This window comes from Carlito syrichta, unplaced genomic scaffold, assembly GCF_000164805.1.
Source record: "Carlito syrichta isolate Samal-C Ts95f unplaced genomic scaffold, Tarsius_syrichta-2.0.1 Scaffold302712, whole genome shotgun sequence".
Classification (NCBI taxonomy): domain Eukaryota; kingdom Metazoa; phylum Chordata; class Mammalia; order Primates; family Tarsiidae; genus Carlito; species Carlito syrichta.
Genome location: NW_007246808.1, coordinates 136647 through 156155, shown reverse-complemented (window position 1 = coordinate 156155; position 19509 = coordinate 136647). Strand labels below are relative to the sequence as shown.

Sequence of the window (19509 nt, the reverse complement as noted above, 5' to 3'; positions counted from 1 at the left end):
AAAAGAAAACAGCAGCCGGGCTCGGTGGCTCAGCCTGTAATCCCGCGCCTTTGGGAGGCTGAGGTGAGTGGATTGCCTGAGCCCGCGGGTTCGAGACCCGCCTGGGCAGCGAAACCTCATCTCTACAATAAATCAAAAAATCAGCCGGGTGTGGTAGCGCGCCTGTAATTCCGGCTACCCGGAAGGATTGCCGGAGCCCCAGCAGGACGAGGCTGCGGTGGCCGGTAGCAGCCACTGCACTCCAGTCTGGGCGACAGAGCGAGACTCCAACTCAAAAAAAAAAAAGAAAACAGCAGGTTAGACTAGACGGTACTGTTTAAAAATATCTGATTTATATAAAACAAAATACTCTTTGTGTACCATTCTCACTGGAAAACGTTGGAGACAAGACAAAGAACAAAAGTTATCATCTATAATCTTTCCATTAGGAGATATAGATCAAACATCCTGGTATATCTTCTAGTCTTCTGTCTATACGTACACATACTGGCAAAAGATAATATTACACACACAGCTTGATAATCTTTTATCTCTATGTGTGAGTGTTTTAACTATGAAAGTTAGGCATTTTTATTATAAATAGTTACTTTAATAATGCCCAAAGATTTTCCATTTAAGGAGAAAAGGTTTTGGTTTAGTGCCACCTTTCTCTGTGTTCCTGTGGCACCTGTTTGCATCTACATTTCAGCATCTGTGTACTGTACTGTGAGAACTGATTTACCTAGTAAGTGTCTTCACTAACCAGTCAGAGATCACTGAGATCAGGGACCCTAATTTATTCATCACAATACCTCTCGTATAATGTTATGGCAAGATATACTGTAGGCATAAACAAATAAATGGGATAGAAAACTTGAAAGTTAAATAAAAGAATAATATTATATTTACATAAAAGAAAGTTCTCTCTTGGCCAGGCGGGGTGGTTCACACCTATAATCCCTGCACTTTGGGAGCCCAAGATGGGAGGATCACTTTAAGGCCAGGAATTCAAGATCAGTCTGGGCAACATAGCAAGACCTGCCTTTACCAAAAAAAATTTAAATATAAAAAATCAGTTGTGCATAGTGGTGCATACCTGTAGACCCAGCTACTCGGGAGACTGAGGTGGGAAGATCGCTTGAACCTAGGAGTTTGAGACTATAGTGAGCTATGATTGTGCTACAGTACTCCAACATGGGTGACAGAGTGAGACCCCTTCTCTAAAAAATAAAAATTAAGGCTGGGCGCAGTGGCTTATATCTATAATCCCAGCACTTTGAGAGGCCAAGGTGAGAGGACTGCCTGAGCCCAGGGGTTCAAGACTAGCCTAGGTAAATTGGTGAGGACTCATCTCTACAATAAATCAAGAAAAATTAGCTAGGCATGGTGGCATGTGCCTGTAGTTCCAGCTCTTTGGAAGGCTGAGGTGGAAGGATAGCCTAAGCCTAGTAGGTCAAGGCTGCAGTGGCCATGAGCGTGCCACTGTATGCTCTGGGCAACAGAGTGAGACTCCAACTCAGAAATAAATAAGTAAATAAATAAACAAATAAATAAAATTTTTTTTTTTTGAGTTGGGAGTCTCACTCTGTCGCCCAGACTGGAGTGCAGTGGCCGCTCCCGGCCACCACAGCCTCGACCTGCTGGGCTCTGGCGATACTTCCACCTCAGCCTTCCAAGTAGCCGGAATTACAGGCATGCGCTACCACGCCCAGCTAATTTTTTGATTTATTGTAGAGATGAGGTCTCGCTGCCCAGGCGGGTCTTGAATCCGCGGGCTCAGGCAATCCACTCACCTCAGCCTCCCAAAGGCGCGGGATTACAGGCTGAGCCATCCAGCCCAGCTAAATAAAAATTTAAAAAGACTTCCTTCATCTTCTATTTTTATTCCAATAAGGAAGATAATAATTTTTAAAGACCGGACTAGAAGAGCTTTTTAAATGCTGCTACCTCAGCTTTATTTGTATTTTCAACTGTTAATATAACTAATGTTACCACCAAAACTAACCAAAGGATACTAAACACTCAGGACTGCAGTGAATTCCAGGAGCAACTCACTGTTGTGTTTGAAGATCCGAATGGTCGCGCCCGACAGTCTGGCTCCAAGAACCAGTGATGCGTGGTTCAGCTCATCACTTAGAATCAGGCAACCCTGCAAAACCACATGCACAGGAAGGTAAGGAGCTGGAAGGGAAAGGTTTAGCTACACAAATTACAAAACGCAGTAGCAGTATGCAATAATTGTTACATCTTATTAAGGAAATCTTGCACAACAGCAAAGCAATCAATTTAAGAAAGAAAAAAATATGATGGCAATTTACCTGCTGGGCTCAAGCGATCCTTCCACCTCAGCCTTCCAAATAGCTGGAACTACAGGCATGTATGACCACGCCCAGCTAATTTTTTTATTTACTATAGAGACAAGGTCTCACCAAGTGGCCCAGGCTGGTCTTGAACCCCTGGGCTCAGGTGATTCTCTTGCCTCAGCCTCCCAAAGTGCTGAGATTACTTGCATGAGCCTTTTTATTTAATATCTTCAGTCTTGTGGTTGACTGAACTATTCAGAAGATAGCAATAGGTTTTTATTTATTCCTAAAATCTATCAGCCTAGGCAACATAGTTAAACTGTCTATAAAATAATAATAGTAGTAACAATAATAAATAAAACCTGATACACCCATCAGTCTCTAAAAGGTTTCATTCTTCTTTATTGAGGACATCCCACGTGAGTTCTGAATGATGTGCTACTTATCCACGGGAACTGGTGGGCGAGGGGTAAAGCCTATGGAATGGGCACCCTTTCTCACTACCAACAACACCCAGCGTCCAGAAGGATCCTGCTTATTAACCATTTCTCCACATGATACGGAGTGTAGGCCTCAGCTTTGCCCTTACAATCCCTGAACAAGATTTATTTTAACACGCAAATGGGGGTTTCTGCCAAGGCAACAAGAAAAGGTTAAAGTTATTGGTTTATTTTTTCCTCCAATTCTTACTTATCTATTTCTCACAGGGCCCTTCAACCTGTAAGAGCTGAACGCTGAAACAGGATTTTCTCTAACAAAAACAGCCTCAAAATATCCAATCAGATGAAAACAGTAAAAGTGCAGAACGTATACAGCATGCTTCCACGAAAATAAAAGGAAGAGAGAAGATACAGGAACACATAGAGTTGTCCCTCAGTACACGTGGGGTGTGGTTCCTGGACCCCCACATGTACCCAAATCTGTGCACACACAAGTCCTGCAGGCGATGCTGCAACCCACTTACATGGAAAGTCAGCCTTTCGTATACACGGGTTCCATCTGCCAGGAATTCTATATTTTCATTCCATGTTTGGTTGAAAAAGAATCACATATAAGTGGACCTGTGCTGTTCAAACCCGTGTTGTTCAAGGGTCAACTGTGTGTACGTGTGTGTGTGTGTGTGTGTGTGTTTATTTGTTACAGAATATTCTTGATGGCAACTTAAGAAACTTGTAGCAGGAGTTGTCTGTTTGAAATGTTTACTATGTGCATAGTTTTTATTAGGATATAAAAGCTACTTAGTTAAAAGTTTATTGATTAAAAATAAAGTGGCCACTGCTTTGCTAAACTCTGGTGTGTCTACATGGCTCCTTGAGCTATGGCCATCATATTTTGGCTTTGGCCCCCTCCCCTACCTTGAGGAGGTGAATCAATTATCTCTCTCGCTCTTTCTCTCTCTGCCTTGCTAAGCTATGGTCTGACTGCGTGTTCTCTGAGCTATGACCAGGCCATGTTTTCCTAAGCTATGGCCCCTTCCCCTACCTTGGGGAAGTGAATCCCCTCTCTCTTCTCTCTCTCTAATTTACTTTCTCAAAAAATTACATTTTCCAATCTAAAAAAAAATGAAGAATAGTAGAATTGGCAGTATAATAAAGACTCCTGGTCTTAAAATCTTACATACATATGTATATATACACATGTGTATGCATGAGTTAGCAAACACACATACATTTTCCAGCTCTAGGCAGTGAGAGGTGAGAAGCAGTGATATTCATATAGCAACAAACACACCTAGTTCCCAGGCCTTGGTTTATAAAAAGAGCCAGAGCTTCTTGGAGAATTGGTTAATTCTGAAGCTGGGATAGGGAAAATATAACATAAGTCTGGAGCATCTTAACATGCCAGAAAGTATGAAAATGTCTTCAAAACAAGTTATACACTCAGAGGACACAGGTGCCCATTTGAATGAGCTTTCAATGGCCAAAACTCAAACAACAAAAAAAGTGATTGTGTTGAATTATAACCAAATAAAATATTCACAAATCCATACTGACATAAATAAAAGGGGAGAAGCAAAACTCCTTGCACAAAAATCTTAATTAATAAGAACAGAAGAGCCGGGCTCGGTGGCTCAGCCTGTAATCCCGCGCCTTTGAGGCTGAGGTGAGTGGATTGCCTGAGCCCACGGGTTTGAGACCCGCCTGGGCGGCGAGACCTCATCTCTACAATAAACCAAAAAATCAGCTGAGCGTGGTAGCGCATGCCTGTAGTTCCGGTTACTCCGAAGGCTGAGGGGGAAGGATCACTGGAGTCCAGCAGGTTGAGGTTGCGGTGGCTGGGAGCGGCCACTGCACTCCAGTCTGGGTGACAGAGTGAGACTTCAACTCAAAAGAAAAAAGAAAAAAGAACAGAAGGAATGAGAAAATAGAAAATTCACAAGCTGGGCTCGGTGGCTCAGCCTGTAATCCTGCGCCTTTGGGAGGCTGAGGTGAGTGGAATGCCTGAGCCCGTGGGTTCGAGACCCACCTGGGCAGCGAGACCTCATCTCTACAGTAAATCAAAAAATCAGCTGGGCATGGTAGCGCATGCCTGTAATTCTGGCTACTCGGAAGGCTGAGGCAGAAGGATCGCTGGAGCCCAGCAGGCGAGGCTGTGGTGGCTGGGAGTGGCCACCTGCACTCCAGTCTGGGTGACCGAGTGAGACTCCAACTCAAAAAAAAAAAAAAGAAAAGAAAATTCACCACTAGAATAACAAGGTAATAACTGCCACAGCCCAGATCCACAGATGCAACTAAAATCAGTGGGTGAAAGTTTAACCAGAAATGCTATTTATATATAGTCCCAAAATATCTCTGCCACAATAGATTTGGTCATTACAAAGCAAAAAGTAGTTGGTTTACAGTAGAGAACCTTAGCGGACACCTTGGTCAAGCGATCAAGGCTTGACATCACCAATAACATAGAGCAAAGCCACACAGTCTCTGTCTGTTAGATGCCCTGTGAAGGCCTTGCCTCTGTGGTATACTCCTCACAGCACAAAGACTCAAGCAAACTGTGGCAACATAGCAGACATAGCCAAACTGAGGTATGTGCTACAAAATAAATGACGGTACTCTTCAGAAGGGTCAAGGTCACCGAAGACAAGACAGACTGGAGAAGACTGAGAAGCTACAACAGCTAAATGTATCGTGGATCCTCAACTGGGTCCTGGAACACAGAAAGAATGTTGGTAGAAAAACTGGCTCTGGGCTCGGTGGCTCAGCCTGTAATCCCGCGCTTTGGGAGGCTGAGGTGAGTGGATTGCCTGAGCCCGTGGGTTCAAGACCCACCTGGGCAACTTGGCGAGACCTCATCTCTACAATAAATCAAAAATTATCCGGGCGTGGTAGTGTGCGCCTGTAGTTCCGGCTACTTGGAAGGCTGAGGCGGAAGGATCACTGGAGCCCAGCAAGTCGAGGCTGCGGTGGCCGGGAGTGGCCACTGCACTCCAGTCTGGGTGACAGAGTGAGACTCCAACTCAAAAAAAAAAGAAAAAAGAAAAACTGGCAAGAACCAAGGAAGCTCCATTCTTAGTTAATAGGATTGTTTCACAGTAAACTTATCAGCTGTGAGGAAAATTCCACTGTTACGTAAGATTTCATATAAAAGGAAGCTGAGTGAACGGCATACAGGAACTCTCTGTACTCTTTTGCCACTCCTCTATAAGTCTAAATTTAAGTTTGGAAGTCACTAAAATTGTAAAAAAATAAAAATAAAAATAAACTGGGGGGAAAATAAAGAGAGGTTGGATTTCTCTTGTACAAGCCTGCAAATTCTTTTTTTTTTTTTTTTTTTATTTTAAAGATGGGTACAATTCAGGGTTAGGTATACAAATGGTTATTGTACAGATAAAGTTTGGGTCTCACTTTGGTCCCCACTTCACCTGGTTTGAGATCAGGTACTCTTATTGATGAAGTATACCCCCTGCCCCCAGCAATTTCCCACTACTGCCAATCGCTTTCTTACAGTATTGTGATAATTGTTCAAGGTCCGCTAATGAGTGAGAGCATGTGGTACTCGGTTCTTTTTTTCTGTGATAGGTCACTGAGTATTATAGATTATAAATTGATCCAAGTTGCCTGCAAATCTTTACTTACTACTCTTGACCCTCCACTATACCCTACAAGGACCTTTCACACAACTCTATTTTCTTCTTCCAACTCTATTTTTTTCCTGGCAGCCCCTGCTATATCAGTATGTCCTTTTGTTTATCATCTCTTTTTTTTAGACAGTCTTATTTGCCATTTCAACTTATCAATCTGTTTTTCCCTTCTAATCTACTATGAAGCTCTATTATATCCTTGGTTCGAACTGACTGATTGATTAATTGATTGATTCAGGGTCGCACTCTGTAGTACAAGTTGGAGTGCAGTGGCATGGACGACGGCTCACCACAGACTCACCTCCTGGGCTCAGGTGATCCTTTTGCCTGAACCTCCTGAGCCTGGCTAATATTTTTACTTTTTGGAGAGACAAGGTCTTGCTATGCTGCCTAGGCTGGTCTCAAACTCCTGGGCTCAGGCAAAGCCTCCCAAAGTGTCAGGATTACAGGCAAGAGCTACCAGGCCCAGCTATGTGAAGGGATTTAAGTGCATTATTATTTCTAATTCTCACAACAACCTCATAAAGTAGGTACTGTTATCACTCCCACTTTTCATATGAAGACATTCTTGTTCCTTGTTCAGGTTTTTAAAATCTTGCCCAAGGTCACAAGTAAGGTCACAAGTAAGTGACTCAATGCAAGCAATCTGCTTCTAGAACATTCTATCTTAATCAATATACTGCTTCCCCCTGCCATTAAGCTGAACAACTAACTACCTCACAAGTAAATTTAGTATCAGATTCAAAGAACTATCAAAACTGGATTAAGGTTGGGTGCAGTGGCTCATGCCTATAATCCCAGCACTTTGGGAGGCTGAGGTGAGAGGATTGCCTGAACCCAGAGGTTCAAGACCAGCCTGGGTAACTTGGTGAAACATCATCTCTACAGTAAATCAAAAAATTAGCCAGGCATGGTGGCTCATGCCTGTAGTTCCAGCTACTTGAAAGGCTACGGAGGAAGGATCACCTGAGCCCAACAGGTCAAGCCTGTGGCAGCCATGAGCATACCACTGCACCCTAGCCTGGGTGACAGGGTGAGACCTTGACTCAAAAAACAACAACTACAACAACAACAAAAACTGGATGAGTTACTGACTTTAACAGATAAAATGCTATCTATTTCATAACATTTCAACTGTAATGTTTGATTTGAAAGATAAATCTTTAAAGCAGAATCTTCCATGTCTGTGAAGAAAACAATCTAATTCTAGATAATGCTTTGCTAGCATTTGTAAGCAGAGAGAGAGAGGAGCAAGGTGAAATGCTTTAATCCTGTAGTGTGAAAACTTCTGGGAAATACCAAATAAGAAATCTCAGGTTTGCACTGCAAAAAATGCAGGACAGCAATGCATTGTAATGCAAGGAAGTTGTCTATTTTATCTATGTTGTTGAACTTATTGGCATAAAGTTGTTGCTAACATTCTCTTATTATAATCCTTGAATGCCTATAGGCTGTGTAGTGATGTCCCCCTCTCTCATTCCTGCTACTGTTCCCTTTTTTTTAACCCTGACCAGTCTGGCTAGAGACTTAACAATTTTATTCATTTTCTCAAAGAATCAGCTTTGGTTTCACTGATATCCCTACTGTCTATTTTCTAATTCATTGATTTCTGCATTTACTTTCATTATATTCATTATATTCCTTCTGCTTAGTTTGGGTTTAATTTGTTCTTCTTTGTCTAATTTTGTAAGGTAGAAGCTTTTTTTTTTTTTTCCTAATACAGGTTGAATATCCTTTATCCAACCAAAATTCTTGGGACCAGAAGTGTTTCTGATTTTTTTGGGATTTTGGATACTTTTCACTTTACTTACTGATTGAACACCCCTGAGATTTTCTTTGAGTACAACATATTCAAAAACTGTCACACTTTGGAGCATTTCAGGTCTTGGATTTTTCGATCAGGGATGCTCAACCTGTATAAACATTTAATACTACACACTTTATCTGAGCATTGCTTTAGCTTCATCCTACAGATTGTGATATATACATTTCCAAAAAATTTTCCAGTTATCTTTGTGTTACAGATTTCTGATTTATATTCCACTGTGATCAGAGAACACACTATAAATAATTCTAATACTTTTACATTTATTAAGACTTGTTTAACAGCCTGGAATACAGTCTATATTGGTAAATATAGAGGTTGGGTGAGGTGTTTCATGAGTGTCAATTAGGTCAACTACCGGTTGACAGTATTTTCCAAGTGTTCTTTATGCTCACTGCTTTTCTGTTTCGTTCTTTAATCAATTAAGAGAGGAGTGTTGATGTCTCTAATTATAGCTCTCTGTCTACTTCTCCTTCAGTTTCATTCATTTTTGCTTCGTGTACTTGGAAGCTCTGTGATTAGGTACCTATACATTTAAGATTATGTCCTTTTGAGGAACTAACTCCTTAATCATTATACAATGTTCCTCTTTATCTCCAGAAATATTTCTTCCTCTAAAATATTTGTTTACATTAATATAATCACTTCAAATTCCTTTTGATTACTGTTTGCATGTTATATCTTTTTCTGTCCTTTTACTTTTAAACTCTGTGTCTTTATACATAAAATATATTGCTGTTTTACAATGGAAAACCTACTTAGTTTTAATAAATTTGACAATCTCTGTCTTCTAATTGGAATATGTAAACCATTTACATTTAATGTGATACCAGTGTAGTTTAGGGTTTTTGTTTTGTTTTGTTTTTTGGAGACAAGGTCTCCCTATGTTGCTCAGGCTGGTCCCAAACTCCTGGCCTCAAGTCAGCCTCCTGCCTTGGCTTCCCAAAGTATTGGGCTTACAGGCATGAGCCACTGTATGCAGCCAATAAAATCTCCTATCTTGTTATTTGTTTTCTATTTGTCCAATCTCTTCTTCACAGACCTATTCATTACGTAACTACAAAGGACTTCAGAGTTAACCAAGAAGTTCAATCACCTCACTTTACAAAGGAAACTTTCAAGATCAGAAAGAATATTTGACATGCTCAGTTATATAGCAAAGTTTGACCATATAACCAACTAACAAACAAGCAAAAATTCAATTATCCTGTTTGTTAATCACTACTTTTTCAATATACTATCCCTAGATATTATGCTAAAACAAGAATAAATAACCTCAAGAATCCTTTCAAGCTAAGAGTACCAACCTGCTAAACTGCGATTTACATTTACATAGTAGACTACGCCCCCTCATGAGCTCTACCCATGTGGAGTAAAGGGATATATATATCCTAGTGTGTGTGTGTGTGTGTGTGTATAAGCAACATGCACTGCAATAAAAAAAGTATTAGAATAACTACATAATTTCCTATTTTTCTGCTTAGGAAAAACCACCTGTCAAGTACCTTTCCAAACTAAACCTTCTTTCTTTAATAACTTTAACCTTTTCCAAGTTTTTCTTTATCAACTCCCTTCAGAACTCTGTATGGGATTGTAAGGCAAGAGTCATCTAATGGAAGCAGGAAGGATCACGGGTTCTAGCAAGAAATCGCCAACTGATAAGTATCCATGGGATACTTGTCCAAAAATGTACGACAGAAATATCTTTCGCTAAACTATATTTGGGTTAAAGTTTATGACAGCTTTTGGCCTGCTCTGGCTGCTTTTCAAAACAAAAAAAGACACATATGAGGAAGTTTTCATCAATGACAGTGGTTCTTACTTTGCCAACAAGAGCAGGAATATTCATTGAATTCGTTGCAAAGCCCATGCCATATGCCATAGCAGCTTCCACTCCCAAGAACCTTGCTACAAGCTTCTCTAGTTCTTCATGCTTGTCCAGGTTTCCTGTGTGAAGAAGTTAACAAAGTCAATATCACAAAATCCTAAAATTAGAAAGATTCACCACTTTATAAAAAAAAGTCAGTCTATGTGCTGTGTCCTTTCCCGACTAAGATCTCTGAAGGAGTCAGTGATAGAAAAACTGATGGCTGACAAGAACACAATTGCTGAATAAATTCAGACTCGGCACCTACGGTGGATTTCTGCAAAGAGCATTGCCAGTAATTTCTCCCATTCCTGTTTGTGCATACCAGCTCCAGGTCCAGGCCTTACGAGGCCTACCAAATCTACCTTTTTACTTTCGAAGTAATTGTCAGGTAAAACAGTCTAACTGGCCTGCTATAAAGACAGATCACGTGGAGAGAAAGGGGCTTTGGAAGATAAGAGATTCTAAAGAGAGGAGACAGAGGGAAAGAAATGGAGGAAGAGATGAAGAGAGATGACCAGCCAGCCCTCAGCTCTTCTCGCCACCCAGCTGAGGTACCAGACTTGTAAGTCATCTTGGATACTCTATTCTCAGGCGTAATGACCCACCACCTAATACCACTAGAAGCTGAAATAACATCAAGTCTTCCCCAAACTGTGGAATCACAAGCAAATACATATCTGTTGTTTCAAATCACTAAGTTTTGGGATGGTTTGTTATGCAACAAAAGACAGGTAAAAAAGCACCTTCCCTCACTTAGACCTGACAGGTAGATTTGTACTGTGACACTGGCACCCAGATCCTTAAGGACTTAATGACATTGCAGAGGGAAAAGATGCTGGGAAAGAAGATGACTGAGCTTAGTTAGATGCTATATGCCTCATGAGGCCAGGCACAATGGCTCGTGCCTGTAATCCCATCTACTGCGGAGACCAAGACAGGAGGATCACTTAAGACCAAGAGCTTGAGACCAGCCTGGGCAACATAGCAAGACCCTGTCTCTTAAAAAAGTTTTTTTTTTTTTTTTAAAAGAGCTTAATCAAGTCATTTAGAACTGCTCTAGGCCTCTGTTTCTTATCTGCTAAATACCAATGATAATTTGTCCTATCTACCTTTTGACACTGTTGTGAAGATCAAAGCAGATATGTTCAAGCACTTCATAAAATATAAAATACCATAAAGATACAAGGTATCGCCGGGCTCGGTGGCTCAGCCTATAATCCCACGCCTTGGGAGGCAGAGGTGAGTGGACTGCCTGAGCCCACGGGCTCGAGACCCGCCTGGGCAACTTGGCGAGACCTCATCTCCACAATAAATCAAAAATTAGCCGGGCGTGGTAGTGCACGTAGATCCAGCTACTTGGAAGGCTGAGGCCAAAGGATCGCCTGAGCCCAGCAGGTCGAGGCTGCGGTGGCCGGGAGCGGCCACTGCACTCCAGTCTGGGTGACAGAGTGAGACTCCAATTCAAAAAAAAAAAGATGCAAGGTATCCTCACTACATGTCCCCACTGCACAACACTCCCTCAACTATGTCATCAGATCACAAAGCCTGTGACTTCTGAAGTGTCAGCTAGAAACTCTGTTTTAAAGATGGGGGTTAAAATGTTCTACTCCTATTTTCCTGTAGAAAATCATCACAAAACAACTGAAAGAACAAGAAATAAAAGTATAAAACATCATTTTTTATTAACTAGTGGATACTTGTAATCCTCACCACAATTAATAAAAACAGTAACTATAAGGAAGGATGGTATTATGTGCTGAACTGTGTCCCATCAAAAAAATATTCGAAGTCCTAGCCCTTGAAGAGTACAACTTTCGCTGGAAATTGGGTCTTTACAGAGGTTATCAAGTTAAAATGAGGACATCAGGAGGCGCCAATGTCCTTATAAAGAGGGCAAATTTGGACAGAGAAACAGACATGCACGAGGGTACACACAAGACAATGTCTGATGCACAGGAAGACGCCATGTGAGTGGAGTGATACGTCTACAAGCCAAGGAACGCACCATCATTCTTCTCTAGAGCCATCAGGAAACAGGCCCTGCTGACACTTTGACCCCACACTTTTATCCTCCAAAATGATGAAACGATAAATTTTTGTTGTTTTAAGTCACTTGGTTTCTGGCCCTTTGTTACAGCAGTCCTTAGGAAAGGAATACAAACAGTAAATGACTTAGATTTAGAAGGTCACAGCTATGTCCTTAAAGAGTGGAATTCAATGAAAATCAAGCAAACTCATTGTATGGAGCTCTTGAGGGTTTTTTTTTTTAAATCAGTCTCACTCTGTCACCCAGGCTGAAGTGTAATGGCACGCTCATGGCCACTACAGCCTCGACTTGCTGGGTTCAGGCAATCCTTCCACCCTCAGCCTTCCAAGAAGCTGGAACCAAACCACCACATCCAGCTAATTTTTAAAAATTTATTGTAGAGACAAGGTCTCACCAAGTTGCCCATTCTGGTCTCGAACTCCTGGACTCAGGCAATCCTCTCGCCTCCGCCTCACAAAGTTCTGGGATTACAGGCATGAGTCACCATGCCCAGCCTCTTTAGAGTCTTAAACACTGGACACAACAGGCAACAAAGTAGGTAAGCATTAAGGCTAGACCATAAAATGCCAGAAAGATGACATGAAAAACAGGGAGGGCACCTTATCCATTGCTGGAGAGGTAAAATGGTGCCACCACTTTGGAAAGCAGTAGTTCTTCAAAAGTCAAACAGAGTTACCATATGACCTAGCAATCCCACTCCTAAGGAAAAACCCAAGAGAAAAAAAAGCATATGCCATGCAAAACCTTGCACACCTATGTTCACAGCAGCAATTTTCACAACAGCCAAAAAACGGAAACCACCCAAATGTCCATCAAGTGATCAACGCATAAACTAGATATGGCATACACACGCAATGGATTACTGTTCAGTCATAAAAGAGGTGGAGTGCTGTTACATGCAACAACATGTATGAATCTTGAAAACCTTGTGCTAAGTAAAGAAGCTAGACATAAAAGAGCACAATATTACATGATTCCATTATGTGAAATGTTCAAAATAGGCAAATTCATAAAGATAAGAAGTAGAATACTGAATGCCAGGGGCTTAGGGGAAAGGGAGAGAGTATCGAGTGAATGCTAATAGGCATTCTTTTAAGGGGGAGTGAAAATATTCTAAAATTAGTTCATGGTGATGGTTGCACAACACTGTAAAAAACTAAAAAACAGCAGGGCATGGTGACTCATGCCTGTAATCCCAGCACTTTGGGAGGTGGAGGTGAGAGACTGTCTGAGCTCTGGGGTTCAAGACCAGCCTGAGCCACATGGCCAGACCTCATCTCTACGATAAATCAGAAAATCAGCCAGGTGTGGTGGTATATGCCTGTGGTTCCAGCTACTTGGAAGACTGAGGTGGAAGGATCACCTGAGACCAGCAGGTTGAGGCTGGGGTGGCTGTGAACATGCCACTGCACTCCAGCCTGGGCGACAGAGTGAGCTCTGACTCAAGACAAAGCAACACAAAACAAAACTAAAACTAAAAAACAATTAATTGTACACTTTAAATGGATAGACTGCTTGGTATGTGAATTGTACTCAATAAAGCTGTCAAAAAGAAAAAAATTTAACACAGAGCCTGCCCTATTACTACTTCCTCCTACATCAGGGAGGTCATTTTGCCTTCTCCCACTCCCACACAGTATATTCTCTGGACTCAAGGATACCAGATATAGAAGAGTGTGCATATGCAATTTCAGACTGAAGATGATGACTAAGGGAAAGCTTATATGGATATACTCAATTTCTCAGTCTAAAAAAGAAAAATTAAAGAAAGAGAAGACAGAAAAGAAAGACAATTAGGCTTTGCAGACGCCGCCACCTTGAGCCTTTTCCCATCAGCCATGGTCAACCCCACCGTGTTCTTCGACATCGCCGTCGACGGCGAGCCTTTGGGCCGCGTCTCCTTCGAGCTGTTTGCAGACAAAGTTCCAAAGACAGCAGAAAACTTTCGTGCTCTGAGTACTGGAGAGAAAGGATTTGGTATAATGGTTCCTGCTTTCACAGAATTATTCCAGGGTTTATGTGCCAGGGTGGTGACTTTACACGCCATAATGGCACTGGTGGCAAGTCCATCTATGGGGAGAAATTTGATGATGAGAACTTCATCTTGAAGCATACAGGTCCCGGCATCTTGTCCATGGCAAATGCTGGACCCAACTCAAAAGGTTCCCAGTTTTTCATCTGCACTACTAAGACTGAATGGTTGGATGGCAAGCATGTGGTTTTTGGCAAGGTGTAAGGGGGCATGCAAGTTGTGCAAGCCGTGGAGGGCTTTGGGTCCCAGAATGGCAAGACCAGCAAGAAGATCACCATTGCTGACTGTGGACAACTCTAATATATTTGACTTGTTTTATCTTAAACTACCAGATCATTCCTTCTGTAGCTCAGGAGAGCACCCCCTCCATCCCATTTGCTCGCAGTATCCCTATAATCTTTGTGCTCTCGCTACAATTCTTTGGGTTCCATATATTCCTTATTCCCTTCCACATCTAGTTGGATTGCAGAGAAATAAAAACTAAATGACAAAAAAAAAAAAAGAAAGAAAGACAATTAGACGCTAAATACAAGGGATTTATAAATGGGAGTTTCTGAAAGACAGAACTATGAAAATACTTAAAAAGAAAGTGTCTCTGAGTATCACATGTTCTCACTCATATAGTGGACCTTGAACATCCAGCGTAAGACTATAAGAAAATGACTGACAGTGGTGGGAAACTATGGGGGGGAGAGGGGAAGGGAGATGGGATTAACGGTCATAAATAGCTGTCTGAGGACGGGGAGACACCTCTTATCAACAAGAGTGCCTGAATGAAGCATATTTGTATACCTAACCCTTAACTGTACCCCACAATATCATAATAAAAAATATTGATTATAAAAAAAATTTAAAAATAAAAAAAAAAGTGTCACAGAGCCAAAGGACACAGGTCTGCAATTTGTAAGGATCTACCAAGCACCAAAACAGCACAATTAATGGAAACAAAGACTCATGTCAAGGCACAAATAAAATTTCTTGATGCACTCAAGAGAAAGTAAAGGTCTTAAAAGCTTCCAGAAAAGGATTTGCAAACAAACAAACAAATGGTGGCACTCATTACTATAGGAAGAGGAACTTGGGTTACTGGACAAGATGAGTAGAAAAAGTTATGCATTATCTGTCCCCAATAAAGGTTTTTAAACAATAAAACCTTTCAGACAGAGGGTGTGATGGAAGAAATGACGAGACACAGAATGGAAATCAGCATAGCATCACATTTCTGATCAGCACCACCGGAAGGAAAACGGACAACACCCTCGAGGGACAGCGGGCAGCACCCACATGGGATAGTGGACAGCACCCTGGGGGGACAGAGGGTAGCATCCTCAGGGGTCAGCGGGCAGCACCCTCACACAGCTCAGGGAAAACGTGACCAACCTCGAATTCAGTAGTGCCAGAATTATTATCAAGCAATATGGTAGATCAAAGACATTTCCTTCTGCTAATATCCAAAATTATCTTAAAATGATCTCCCCCGCACTCCCAAGAAACTACTGGAGAATATACTCTACCATTATGAGGGAGTATTATGAGAAAGAAGGAAATGTGGGATATAGGAAATAAGGAATCCAAAATAGAGTCAAAAGAAAGGAAATTCCTGAGCTGCCTGTCCCTTTCCCCAGCGCCCACTAAAAGAAGAACCAGAATATAAAGACAGAACGGTCCTGGAGAGTAGCCGTCCAGAGTGAAGTAGGAGGCAGGATGGAATTATATTAAGGAAACATCTGATAAGTACCCAGCAGACCACATTAAGTGAGGTCCCTTCTTCAAAGAATAGGGCAGCTGGGCCAGGTGGCTCACACCTGTAATCCCAGCACTTTGGGAGGTCAAGGTGAGAGGACTGCCTGAGTCCAGGGGTTCAAGACCAGCCTGGGCAACTTGGTGAGATTTCATCTCTACAATGAATCAAAAAATTAGCCAGGCATGGTGGCACACACCCATGAATCCAGCTACTTGGAAGGCTGAAGCAGAAGGATGGCCTGAGTCCAGCAGGTCAAGGCTGCAGTGGCCATAAGTGGACCACTGTACTCCAGCCTAGAAGACAGAGAGACTCCAACTTAAAACAAACAACAAAGAGGGTTTTCAAGTCTCCTCTTTCTCGAAGTTACCTAATAGACTTTAGCCAAGAATTTAAGATGGGGCAAAGATCTAAACAGGGATCATTCTAGCATTATACTGGTAAGTGATCAGAATGAAAACCTTCAAAATGTAGCTGCAAAGTATGTTTTATTTATTTATTTTTTGAGCTGGAGTCTTACTCTGTTGCCCAGACTGGAGTGCAGTGGCAGGTTCCCTGCCACCACAGCCTCGACCTGCTGGACTCCGGCGATCCTTCTGTCTCAACCTTCCAAGTAGCTAGAACTACAGGCACGTGCTACCAAGTCCACCTAATTTTGACTTATTGTAGAGATGAGATCTCACCAAGTTGCCTGGGCAGGTCTTGAGCCCAAGGGCTCTGGCAATCCACTCATCTCGGCCTCCCAAAGTGCTGGGATTACAGGCTGAGTCACTGAGCACAACTGCAAAGTAGGCTTTAAATCAGTGTAAGACTAGTCCATTTCTTATTTCCTGAGTTCTCTAGATTCACACTTTTAAAAACATAAACTTTTAAAATCCAAAATGTACATACTACATGAACACATATACTTTAATGATTAAGTCAAAGTAAAAACTTACTTTTAATCTACAAAAATAAATACAATCCAAGTCAGATCACTTCGTATGCTCAGGTACCACAACAGAATACCTGCGGTCCCTTCTGGTGTCTAAGAACACAGACCCCAGTCTATTTGCAATGTTTAAAGAAACAGAGAACATATGAACATTTGGAAAAGAAACCTAAATAAAATTCGGCAAAATCTAACTTTCACAGACTTTACGTTTAATTGGAATTTGCCTTATTTTCTAGGAAGAATGACTTATGTTCCTGGCTGAGGGCAATGACACTCCAACCTAGGAGATTTTGAAAAAAATGCAGCATAAATGACTACAGAAGCCTTCTAAGAAACTTCCCTAGCAATAGAAAATAGAGGGCCAAGCCAGGTTCGGTGGCTCAGCCTGTAATCCCATGCTTTGGGAGGTTGAGGTGAGTGGATTGTCTGAGCCCGAGGGTTCGAGACTGGTCTGGGAAACTTGGTGAGACCTCATCTCTACAAAAAAAAAAAAAAAATTAGCCGGGCGTGGTAGCACGCGCCTGTAGTTCCAGCGACCTGGAAGGCTGAGGCGGAAGGATAGCCAGAAAACTAAAAAAAAAGAAACTAGAGGGCCTGAAGGGCTGTGGCTTGTATGTACAGTTTGAAAAGTCCAGTTTAAATAACTGGATACAAAATGCTGCACAATTTTACCTTTACTTTTTAATTTTATTGTTATATTTTTTTAGAGATGAGGTCTTGCTACATTGCCCAGGCTGGTCTCGAAATTCCTGAGCTCAAGCAATCACCCTGCCTCAGCCTCCCATAGTGCTGGGATTACAGGCGTGAGCCACCACACCTGGCCTTTACTTTTTTTTTTTTTTTTTTGAGTTGGAGTCTCACTCTGTTGCCCAGACTGGAGTGCAGTGGCCACTCCCAGCCACCGCAGCCTCAACCTGCTGGCCTCCAGCGATCCTTCCGCCTCAGCCTCCCAAGTAGCTGGAACTACAGGCGCGAGCTACCATGCCCAGCTAATTTTTTTGATTTATTGTAGAGACGAGGTCTCGCCAAGTTGCCCAGGCGGGTCTCGAACCTGTGGGGTCAGGCAATTCACTCACCTCGGCCTCCCAAAGCGTGGGATTACAGGCTGAGCCACCGAGCCCGGCCACATTTACTTTTTTATTTCTTCATTTTATTTTAAATTTAGTGAACCGTCAGAGTTGCTGTGGTAGATTAAATATGGTTGCAGATTCTTTGGTACTCTTCCTCCTGAGTAGTGATGTCTAATCCCCACAGTCCTTGAACCTGGGCTGACCTTCATAATTTGCTTTGACGAACAGAGAGAGGCATAGGTGACATTCTGGACCTGCAAGGCTAGGGCATAAAAGCCTCCCAGTGTTCATCGGTTGTCTTGGAATGCTTGCTCTGGGGAAAGCCTGCTGCCATGTAAGACAAATGGCTCTACAGGACCACCATGCTACAGAGAAGCCCACACTAGTACTATGTGAGGCCACTCAGAGTTCTAGCCGTCCCAGCCAACACAAAACACGCAGATGAGGAAATCTTCATTCAACTCCAGCCACAGGCCACCACTGGCCACCTGTGTGAGGGCACTGGTAAGACCCACCCACATGCTTGCCAATCCCTAGACCCATGAGAAATAACAGTGAGCTCTTATTTTAGTCCACTACGTTTTGGGGTGATTCACAAGAATACAGTAATAAATATCCTATAAGTTGTCACAACTTCTATGGTTATCAGTTCTCTGAAACAAAATGGAAAAAGCTGAAATCTTCCTTTGAACCAAATAAATTAATCTCTTCATATAAAGTTGTTCCTCTTTTACATTTTACAGACTTGTAATAATAATAAAGAGCTTACACTTATTGTCTACTATGTTCCAAGAGCTTTACATAGATGAGCTAATTTAACTCTCAGAACAGTTCTATACAGCAGGAATTATTATTAGCCATAATTTACTAGTATAAAAACAGATTACCCTCAATATGCTCATGCACTAATAAGTGGCACTCTTAGTCATTAGTGTAAAAGTCAATAAAATCAACATTAAAGTTATACATGAAATAGGCTAATGTGATTGGCTCACACCTGTAATCTCAGCATCTTGAGAAGCCAAGGCAGGAAGATTGCCTGATGCCAGGACTTTGAGACTAGCGGGGAAATATATCGAGACCCTGTCTCTACAAAAAATTGAAAATTAGCTGAGCATAGTGGTGCATACTATGGAATAGTCCCAGCTATTCTAGAGGCTGAGGAAGGAGGATCCTTGAGCCTTCAGGAACCTGAGACTGCAGTGAGCTATGATTGTACCACTGTACTCCAGCCTGGGCAACAAAGTGAGATCTTGTCTCTTAAAAAAAAAAGAAAAACTAAAATCACAAATGAAATAAATACCTGTAGGACTTCCTCAGGGACATTCTGTATGTGTAGCATATTGGAAAAAATTAATATATCTTGGAGGCCGGGCACAGTGGCTCACGCCTGCAATCCCAGCATTTTGGGAGGCCAAGGTGAGAGGATGGCTTGAGCCCAGGAGTTTGAGACCAGCTTGGGCAACAAAGCAAGGCCCTGTCTCTACAAAAATAAAAAATACATTTTTTTTTTAAATTTAAAAAATATATACAGCCGGGCTCGGTGGCTCAGCCTGTCATCCCGTGCTTTGGGAGGCTGAGGTGAGTGTACTGCCTGAGCCCGTGGGTTCGAGACCCGCCTGGGCAG

At 42.0% G+C, this 19509-nt stretch overlaps 1 protein-coding gene and 1 pseudogene across 3 annotated transcripts in view; one reads left to right on the top strand and one right to left on the bottom strand.

The window, feature by feature from the left end:
- The window catches only part of SPTLC2 (serine palmitoyltransferase long chain base subunit 2), a 131002-nt gene that overhangs the window by 65500 nt on the left and 45993 nt on the right, over positions 1 to 19509 (bottom strand). For both annotated transcript variants that reach the window (XM_008057054.2, XM_021711826.1), the window contains exons 5-6: positions 10011 to 10135; positions 2035 to 2128 (exon numbers count right to left, since the gene is read on the bottom strand). In XM_008057054.2, coding sequence (XP_008055245.1) covers positions 2035 to 2128; positions 10011 to 10135 — 219 coding nt within the window. The remainder of the gene's footprint in view (positions 1 to 2034; positions 2129 to 10010; positions 10136 to 19509) is intronic.
- On the top strand, positions 13934 to 14461 carry LOC110595554 (annotated as a pseudogene). The gene has a single exon (XR_002481911.1). The product of XR_002481911.1 is annotated as a peptidyl-prolyl cis-trans isomerase A-like (transcript).